Below are 10910 nucleotides of genomic sequence, written 5' to 3' on the forward strand. Positions count from 1 at the left end.
ACCCACTGCTCTCAGGGCCCTCTTCAGACCGAGGGATAGAGGAACTGCTCTTTTTTTTTGTTTTTTTTTGGGTACCACTCTGACCTCAGTGGTGGAACAGAATTTTGACTCAAAAGATTCGTTTCCCGACCCTCCACCGGGAGAGAGCAGCTCCAGCCATCTCTGGGTAACACGTCTCAGGGGTGATTGTTTCACCGACGACTTAACAGTGGCTGAGACGGCAGACACGGCAGAGCAGGCTGTGCTGGAGTATTTTTTTATTTTTTATTGCAGGGGATGACACCCTTGGCGACGAGTGGACTGAGGGGTGGCCCATGAGGCACTCTGGTGGTACGTCAGGGGAAGCGCTTATGTCTGCTGCTGACTGCGGATAACTGCTAGTCCTCAACAGTGTCACCGAAAGGCCACCTTTTGAGATGGGAGCATCGAGAAAGCGTACTTTGACGACTTCTCGCAACTCTGCAAGGACAGCCAGAGGCGCTTCTGCACTGTGACTTGATCATGGTCAGTCGATAAGCACAGCTCAACCCCGGCTCATAACTACCCTCATGCAATAAGAGTGCCTTGGCCTCGCATGCAGGGCAGAGGTGCCAGAAGCACAGCCACCCCACCATCGAGGGCAGTGAGAGAGGTGAAAACTTTTATGCAGAATTTGGCAGCTCCATACTTCTAAGTTTTCAATGCACATCCGAGAAAGACCTGGGAAAGCACGACTGTCAGCTCTGAATCTGATTCAGCATAAGCACACACACTATTACAGTGGGAACTCAGCATCATCCTCATTTCCAGAACGAAACAGCCCCTCTCTCTGATGCAGCAACCGACATCTGCCCTCAGCCGGAGCCCTGAATGAAATGCTAGGTTCCTCTATTTTTTTTTTTTTTTTTTTTGAAGGCCCAGCAATCCCATCCAGAAGCTGCACAGCTTGTGATGTGCTAGAGGGGGAGGGGGCCTAGGGGTTTGGTTCCCCGAAGGAGAAGCCCTCAGCTCTCAGATCACCCAAGCTATTCTACTGAAGTAGACCTCTCCTGGTGGTCACCAGGGAGGGCGCTACAACTGTGAATAGACAACAAGACCACGCACCTAGAGCACCGAGCAAGCGCTGGGTTGCCGTGACAAACCGCACTGCAGCCCGACAGCACACGGCACACTAAGGAGTGAGAGACCCGTCTGGGTTTTGCCCGGCGGAAGCTCTCGCTGATCTCCACGGTCTCCCAGAGTGTTGAGCAGACCTGCAGCTGTGCTTTTACACACAAGCAGCGGCTGGACAACAACAGAGGGGACTCAAGCTTTCCGGAGAAAGAAGAGTCGACCAGAGTGCCGACGTGATCATGTTCCCATGCAAAAACATGAACCACCCACGAACACAGTCTCACATGTTACCCAGACATGCGAGATAGTGATCGTGGCCGTCAGTGAGGACAGGAAACGAACGCAACCAGAAACACACGGGTGGAATGTCATCTTTAGAAAGACGCAACTCACACCCCCATGTAAGCTCTTTCAGGGGAATGCTCTCCTTGGTACTGCAGCACACAGGGGAACGGTCGCAGCGGACACAGACAGGAAATGTGCAGACTGTCGTGCGCTGTCTCTCTGCACGGTGGTCTTACCAGCCGTAAGAACGGCTATTCAGCGCTCTTGGTGCACTGTTACCAGCTGTGAAAACAGCCTTTTTATTTTGCTCAGTAACACAAAAACAAAAACAAAAGAGAGAGAGAGACCCCGCTGCCACACTGTATCGCCCGCACCAGACACGAGAGATCATCTTGAAGAGCGTGCTCATTGTTTGATCACTCAGTAGATTAAACAGCATTGAAACGCTCGGCTCCGAAGCAAAAAGCTGAAGTGCAATCGCACCAGCTGCTCGTTATATACCCGCGCTGCGTGGCAGAGCAGCTGTTGCAAATGATTGCATGCCAATGTGCATTGGCTCGTTTAGTTGGCTCAAAGTAGATTGGCCTCTCTAGCAGGATTCCTATTCGTCAATCACGACGTACATCGAGAGTGACCGACTGTATATATTTGCTTGTATATATTGCTTGATTTTGTGATACATGCTTGTATTGATCCTACATCATATAATTATAAAAAAAAACTCATTCATTTTTCGCTCCAGCAGTGAAAAACTCTTTCCACAAACACATATTAGACTTCTCATCTGCATAAACCTTCAGGTGTTTTTCAGAATTGATGTTGAAGTAAAGTTTTTCCCATACTGATCAAAGATGAATGGTTTTGTTCATTAGATCGGTTTATTCTTCATAATTGCATGTACTATCAAAACACAATGTGGGAACGACAATAAGTAAATGATGAATATATCTAATTCAAGAAATATAATAATTATTTACACTGCAAGATTTATTATTTGAAGTTTCAAACACTCTTTTAGTTCCCTGATCAAACTACAAACAAGTCTTTCTAGTTCTATAAGAATTTCACCAAATTCACAAAGTTAAAATAGATGATATTGTGCTTTTGGGAGCAACTCCATATTTTGTTAAATTCACAACATTTACTTGACAGGATTATACATGAAAACGAAATGTTGCTCATTGTGACGACTTAAAACTTTTTCTAATTTTTTTAAGTTATGAGTTTTTAAGTATATATATATATATATATATATATATATATATATACACACACACACACATGTATATATTAAATTAAATTTGGATTTTATACATTACTTTATTATTCAAACAAAATCCTGTCACCCAGCCATCTTCTCCCTTCCTCTGTCATCCTTTTGATTGTTTGAAATCTTTATTTCGAACTATTAAAAAGAAAGAAGCACAAATGAAATATACAAACAACTAAGAAAAACAAAACAATTATACAACAAAATAAACAAAAACAATATTTCAACAATGCTCAACCCATCCTCATCCTTTTCACCAAAAATGTGTTTTAGGTGGACAGATCAATACAGTACAAAGAACATAAAAAAAATGTAGGATGTTGGAAAATAGCAATGTGTCTTCTGTTAACCAAATGCCTTTTAATCTTCGCTATTGCTTCCATGCAAATTAACAAGCGCGCCGTTATTTGTTGCATAGTGACGTGTGTGTTCAAGTAAGCCAAATATGAGAAGATTCTGCGCAATACGCTGTATTTAATATATCATGATGACTCACGAGTTGAGTATTTGTGCTAAATCTGTGCAGATTTGGCTTACACGAACTTCCCCAGCAAAGTGAGTAAACATAATAACCCAACAAATTGGCTAGTGATCTGACAGCGTTACCCGCCACAGGTTATTTTTACCTGCATTTGGTGAGTTGGCGGATGTTAATTTCAAACCCTGGACTTATGATATTTCTTCATGTGACTGAGAAAACTACATGAATGTCTAAAACTCTTCTCACACTGAGTGCAGTCGTACGGCTTCTCTCCAGTATGAAGTCGCTCATGTACTTTCAGTGTTCCCAACTGAGTGAAACTCTTGTCACAATATGAGCACTTGTAAGGTTTTTCTCCAGTATGAATTCTTTGGTGCCGTTTCAGATATTCAGCTCTAGTAAAGCTCATCCCACAGTCACAACACACATGATCTCTCACGTCATTATGTGTTTTCTGGTGCAGTTTAAAACTGTTCAGTCTTGAAAAACTCTTTCCACAGAGAGAACACACATAAGGCCTCTCACCTGAATGAACTTTCAGGTGTTGGTTTAGATGTGATGATGCATGAAAATCTTTACCACACTGATCACAGTTAAATGGTTTTTCTCTGGAATGAATACGCAGATGAACACCGAGAGCTGATGCTTGAGAAAAACTCTTCTCACACTGAGTGCAGTCGTACGGCTTCTCTCCAGTATGAACTCGCTCATGTACTTTCAGTGTTCCCAACTGAGTGAAACTCTTGTCACAAGATGAGCACTTGTAAGGTTTTTCTCCAGTATGAATTCTTTTGTGCTGTATCAGATAGTCAGCTCTAGTAAAGCTCTTCCCACAGTCACAACACACATGATCTCTCACTCCATTATGTGTTTTCTGGTGATGTTTAAAACTGTTCAGTCGTGAAAATATCTTTCCACAGAAAGAACACACATAAGGCTTCTCATCTGAATGAACTTTCTGGTGTTGTTCTAGACCTGATGTCTGAGAAAAACTTTTTCCACATTTTAAGCATGAATACGGTTTCTCTCCAGTGTGAATTCTCATGTGTCTGTTAAGGTTTACTTTTTGACCGAAACTCTTTCCACACTGAGAGCAGGAGTGCAGCTTTTTGGCTCTTGTTTCTTGAATTTTAAAGTTGTGATGTTCCTCCTTAAATTCCTCCAGTTCTTGTCTTTGCTCTTTCACTTCCATTCGATCTAAAATAAACATAAAATTAGAATCAGTTAAAGTGAACCCTGATTTAACCCCTTAAACCCAAAGTGTACCGCTGCCGTGGTTATGAAATTTCCTAATAAAATTACTAAGCAACCACTGAATGGAACACAACAAAATAGTTATCGTTTTAAAGCTTAGAATCTTTTCAACTTTTTAATGCATCCAATAATCAATTTGATCAACTCTTAAAAGGAGAACTCCGGTCAATTTTAACGTTGAGCTAATTTTTTTGTACATTTGGAGTGCTGTCAGTACAGAGAACAACGACAAAAATCGGTGTTGCCTACACCGAGTTATCCTCGTTTTAAAATTTGCACCCTGTTGACTTCAATGGGGCAAGTTTTAAACATGCTTTTAGCCTCTTAACATCCTTGATGTGTCATTACAAGTGCACAGGTCATGTGAGTGATTCCTTCTGAGTGAACGCGGGTGAATCTGACTGCAGTAGATGTGAAAGAAATATATAAAAAATTATGTTTATTCAGCCAGCACACATACCTGTATTTACATCCTGTTTTCGGTCGAAGTTCAAAGTAGTCGATTGCCGAGTTCACGCCCATAGGTTTAGTTACCTATGATCACGCGCGTGAACTCGACAATCGACTACTGTGGACTTCGACCGAAAACAGGATGTAAATACAGGTATGTGCGCTGGCTGAATAAACATCATTTTTATTAATATCTTTCACATCTACTGCAGTCAGATTCACCCGCGTTCACTCAGAAGGAATCACTCACATGACCTGTGCACTTGTAATGACACATCAAGGATGTTAAGAGGCTAAAAGCAGGTTTAAAACTTGCCCCATTGAAGTCAACAGGGTGCAAATTTTAAAAAGAGGATAACTCGGTGTAGGCAACACCGATTTTTGTCGTTGTTCTCTGTACTGACAGCACTCCAAATGTACAAAAAAATGAGCTCAATGTTAAAATTGACTGGAGTTCTCCTTTAATAGCAGAAAGCAACAGAGATCAAGTATCAGACCTTTGATGTGCCAAAGTTTAGTTCTGTCATTCTTTTGTTAATATGATCAAAATGAGTTTGACAACTGGTATAGCCTACAAGATTATGATTAAAAGTACATAAAAGATGACGATTAAAATTATATAAGCATTTCTATAGAATTTTTCATTCATATAGGCTACTGATTATTATTTCACAGCTACCAAAGCAAACAACAATGAAGGCTCAAGAATGGACACCAACCTATTTGTTCCTCAGTATCTTCATGTTTTATTCTGGATGGTTCTGGATCACTCATGTCTTCAATCTCCTCTTTAATAAACTCCATCTTTAACAGTCACACAGATTTCAGCTGCTACTCCTGGAGTTTGTCCTTCTCTTGTAGGATGATGGGAATATTCCCAGTATTTACTGGTGAATTGTTGTGGGATGGACACCAGATCTGCCAAATTCAAAGAGAAGTTACTGAATTACTTTATTTACATTTAAATTAATTGAACATGTCCTTTTCTGATATAAATATAGAGGATTTGGATGCAGCTGCATTTAAAAAAAAAAAAAGGTTTGTTTAATATTTGTCCAAAGTCTGACAGAAATAACAAGACCACCATGTTTAACTGAGCTGCTGAAAAGCATCTTTGTCTCCATCCCCTTTAGATTAACAGTGTTGTGTATTATGTTAAACTTAACATGTAAATAAAATGTTAAAATTATCTATATGATAATTTACAAACTATAAATAACAGTGATTGACCAATCAGAACTCAATATTGTATTGTACTGTGCACAGTAACACCAGAGCTCTGATTCAAACAATCTTTTGTAATCTTTTGTTCGGTCGGGGATCGAACCGGCAACCCTTCGGTTACAAGCCCGAAGCCCTAGGCCACGGCTGCCCCTTTACTGACTTAATTGGCCTAAAATTACAATTTTTTTTTTTTTTTTTTTTACAGAATTGAATACAGTTATTTAATAGTGTGTGAATGCAGTGTTAGACACTGAGTTCTATCTATTGTTTAAGTGCACTTCACTGTTGGAGTGTCACTGATATACTTGCATCATAAATATTGTGCATATTTTCAATATTTAAATGACTTCAGAAAAGATGTCAATAAAACAACAATAAATCTAATAATTGCACTTAGTGTTAGGTACGTTCTACCTAATATGGCCTAATAGTCCTAGGAAAGCAACTATCTGTCATTTTACATTGCAGTCATTTAAATGTAAGTACAGTATTTATTATAGCTGTGTGTCATAATACAGTAGTGAAATATGGTAGCCTACTGTTGTGTATTGGGGAAAAGGTAGAGGAATTACTATGATCAAAATACATTTTCGACCCTTCTTTAGCAAGCTAAACATTTTATGACCATATATTTTGTCAAGTATTTTACATTACATGTTATAAATGTAAATATATTTCACACTTAACATCATATATTTTTGTTATATTTCAGAATATATTTCAAAATGATAAATATAAGTGGCCAACGTCAATGTATTTGGAATATATGCCACATATATTTTTGACACTTTAAAATATATTTACATATATTTCTTTTGTGTATGGGAAGTGCACTATAGCAGCTTGAGTGCTTATGTCGAACAGTCTTTGTTAGCTTTGGCTTGAATGGATGGTTTATGCAGATTTAAACAGTGGAGTATGAACAGAACTCAGTTTTTATTTTGTTTGTTTTTTATTAAAATAAATGAACACACATGCGTTTAGCTAACATATTTGCATGTGTTCATTATCACCTCTGTGGCTACATTCACTTAAAATAATTCACTTTGACAACGATCCCTTACAGAATCAACGCACTTTAGCTGTGTTCGTTATTATTTCTAATGTGTCAGGGGAATGCACACTCTAAAAAATGCTATGTTGGCTTTAATTCACTTTTTTATGTCAACAGGTTCTACATAACTAGGTTACGTTGGATTTATGTAACGTTATTTATTTCAATTAACTTAAGTTACTTACATAAGGTTAATCCAATGCCGTTTAGTTGAATAAGGTTAACAGTCTTAATTTTGTCCAAAACAATTAAGTTAATTAAGTTCAATTAGTACATGTAGGTGCCAGACATGATGCACAATTTTAGATTTTTGATATTTAATAAAATAAACTGTCAAATCATGTGTAGGCCTACATATTACCATTTTTTCAGTATCACATGAGCTCATATTTATTTAAATATCAACTATCTAAAGAGTGTGCATCATGACACCTACATGAACACTTTAAGGTTGGTTGTATGACTGTAAATCATTCTCTTCAAGTATAACCTTATTTATTTTTTCGGTTCATTTATGAGACGAGCTCCAGTTCGCGTGCCGGCGCCTCCGTGTCGTGATTATATTGTCTGCTATATTTACTTCTTATTTATTAAATCCAGGCAATTGGTTGATGAAACATTTGTTAAAATTAAGATACAATTAATAAAAAATGAAATTCACTTTAAAGAAAGGCTTTGTGCTTTCTGTTTGAGGTCTCTGTGAAAGTTTTAAAGGAACACGCCGACTTTTTGGGACTTTAGCTTATTCACCTTATCCCCCAGAGTTAGATAAGTCCATACCATTTTCATCTCCGTGCGTGCCGTAACTCTGTCTGACGCACCCACCGCTAGCCTAGCTTAGCACAAAGACTGGAGGTAAACGGCTCCAGCTAGCCTAGAGCCCTGCACGGGGCAAAACATCCAGCCCTAACCGAGACCTGGCCCGTGGTGTTCAAGCCCTAATCCGGCCCCAGCCCGAAAACGTCTGCAATTTTTCAGCCTGAACCCGACCCGAGACCAACATCAATATCACTTTGAGCTCTCTCTGACACGCTCTCTCTGATGCGCGCTGTCTCTGCTAGACGCGCACACACACACACACGCTACTAGGTAAAATTTTATTATAGGTCTCAAACATAACTACCACCACCGACAATTATGCCACCTAAAAGTTAAAGATTTTTTGTGCCACGCATGTTTATTTCCCTCATATTTAATAGAAAATGCATGTGTAGACAGATATTTTTCTAATGGACTCCTTTATTAAGGGAGTATATGGATATATAAACAGACGTTTCAATATTTATTGGTATTAAATGTATTTTCTGAGAATTTCTATTTCAAGTTTTGACTGCAAATATATTAACGCTGGAATTGCCCAATTTTAAAGTTTTTATTTTGTGGTGTAGGTCTACGTATTTTATAATGTTAACTTCAAATAATACTAATAGTAATTTAAAGATGTGGTAGCATTGGATCTGGACGAGAAGGATAACATGGGAGTTGGAAGGGGTGTGTCGTGATTCTGCCTTCTCACACAGCGACAGGTTCGTGGACAGGTTCGACACAGGTTTGTGGTATTTTTTTACATGGATACTGGATTAAAGATGGAGCCACGACAGTGAGGAACAAGTGAGGACCAGGCCTGGACTTTCATGTTATGCCGGGTCCCGTCTCCTCCTTCCCATAACAACATACTTTGTTGCTGCCGAAACCCGGGCAGTCGTTGAGCCAGTGACTCTGTGACTGTGACACAGTGACTCCAGTCGTCCATGAGGGGCTGCCACCTTTACTTTCGTTTATTGTTTGTTTTATTATTAAAGTGTTTGAATGTTCGCCGGTTCCTGCCTCCTTCTTCATCCCGGGTTTCGGCAGCAACGAAGTATGTTGTTATGGGAAGGTCCTTGGCCCTATATAACAGTCCCTCCAGAAAAACGCGATTATGCGATCGCATGATTCCATGCATAATCAGCCAAAGTCCGCATATTTATGCGGGGGGCGCATTTTTTTAAATACGCCGCACTTTTGCCGCATAAATTGCAGATTTCCGCGTGCAAAATATGCGGGCTTGCATGATTTCATAATCCCCGCATTTTCGTTTCAAAAAGTCAGCAGAAAGTTGACAAATGTTGGGTTTACTTCACACAAGCGCAGCCATTTCCCCTGTTGCCATGGGAACGTTATGAAGTGACGTAATTACGCGACATCATTGAAAAGCTGCAAACCCCGCGATAGGCCTATTTCACAAAAATCCGGTAGTATCTTACACCGCAGGCCGTGCTTTGCATGTTTTCATGGAACAACTGGGGAGAAGTTAAATCACGTCAGACACAGAAGGCAAAAAGACGTGTCTGTGGTGTGAAGGAGTAAGTTAAGCAGATGTTGAAAATGGAGTGTTGATGCTGGTTCGGGAGTGATGCCCTGACAAAACATGTTTATATTGCACTTGATTGTTATCTGATTTGCACGTCATGCACTTTTATTTATTATTATCAAATGTTGGCAAATTAAAATTGTTTGTAGAAGTTGTTTTCTGTAACTTTCTTAAAAATGAGTGAACATGGAGCAGTTTTTCCGTGAGCGGGACTGGAAAACCCGGAGTGGATCATGAGCGGAGTGATAAAAGAACGCTTAGAGTTGAGAGAGGAAAATGCTTTTGCTCCACTCCAGGCTTTGATCGCATCCCCCTAAGCAGGGTGAATAGCCTACACCTCGTCTTTCCCATTCAAACTAAAATGAAGACATTTATTACACTATTAATGTAATTGGTGTTGGGCAATCACTTTTTTTTTCTCTTTTTCATCAAACTGCAGTTTTTGCAAGTTCCCGCAATTTTCGCAAGTTCCCGCAATTTTCGCAAGTTCCCGCAATTTTTGCAAGTTCCCGCAATTTCATCGCATAAAATTGCATAAATATCCCGCATATTCCATCGCATTTTTTAAGAAATCTTGCCGCATAATCAAGGATTTTTGCTCGCAACAATCACTAAAAAACTCCGCGTTTTTCTGGAGGGACTGTATATAAGCATAAATAACATAAAGCTCATTAAAACATACTTACGTTCAACAATGGGGCAGGAACGTCTAAGTGGTCTTGCTGTCATCAGCATCAATGGTGAAGTGGCTCAGAAGCTGTCATGATGACCGAATTAGTGATTTTGCAGCGAGGAAATGCAGACATGTGCCTCTATAGAGCCTCCCAAAACTGGTGGAAATGCTTGATCCATACAGAATAGCATTATGGCTCTCTCAAAATGTATGTCTTTGCTTTATTTTGATAGTATTTAGTATTTGGAAGATTTTGCACTTAACTTGAATGTGTGTTTTAGCTGTTCTACATAGCCTGTACTTACAAAGTAAGTAAAATTGTGACTTTTCGTACTCTAAATCTTTGTTTTATTTAAGAAGATTGACAATTCTTGTTTGTACTTATTGTACTACAACAGCGTTCCTAGTAGCCTAAAAAACTGTTCGTCTGGAGCCCTAAACAGAGTCTGTGAAAACACTCTACCAACATATTATTACTCTCTAATAATAATAAACCAGGACACACAATGCATTTCATTACATTGGCCCTTAAACACACAAACTCGTGGAGCTGGTTAATGTTAAACTCTGTAATTTTGTAACTTCCCTCACCTGCAGACTGGAAATATACGGCATCCGAAAAAAATATTCCACATTTGTCCTTCATTCACGATCATTAACAGCGTCACTTTCAGCCTCAACTGTTGAAAGTTTCAGCTCGCCTCTTCTCGTCTCTCGCGCGCTTCTGTCTTCTGCGCATCATCAGTGCGCAGACTCAGAGTGTCATGTTTCTTA

At 39.5% G+C, this 10910-nt stretch overlaps 1 protein-coding gene across 1 annotated transcript in view; it reads right to left on the reverse strand.

The window, feature by feature from the left end:
• Positions 1-2670: 2670 nt before the first annotated feature.
• The window catches only part of LOC311296657 (uncharacterized protein), a 116960-nt gene continuing 108720 nt past the window's right edge, over positions 2671-10910 (reverse strand). The window contains exons 1-5 of the mRNA XM_084418541.1: positions 10728-10881; positions 10150-10220; positions 5552-5750; positions 3274-4325; positions 2671-2782 (exon numbers count right to left, since the gene is read on the reverse strand). Coding sequence (XP_084274667.1) covers positions 3304-4325; positions 5552-5636 — 1107 coding nt within the window. The 5' untranslated portion in view covers positions 5637-5750; positions 10150-10220; positions 10728-10881 and the 3' untranslated portion in view covers positions 2671-2782; positions 3274-3303. Of the gene's footprint in view, positions 2783-3273; positions 4326-5551; positions 5751-10149; positions 10221-10727 lie in introns of the transcript that reaches the window.

Source organism: Rutilus rutilus, assembly GCF_951802725.1.
Source record: "Rutilus rutilus genome assembly, chromosome: 9".
Classification (NCBI taxonomy): Eukaryota; Metazoa; Chordata; class Actinopteri; order Cypriniformes; family Leuciscidae; genus Rutilus; species Rutilus rutilus.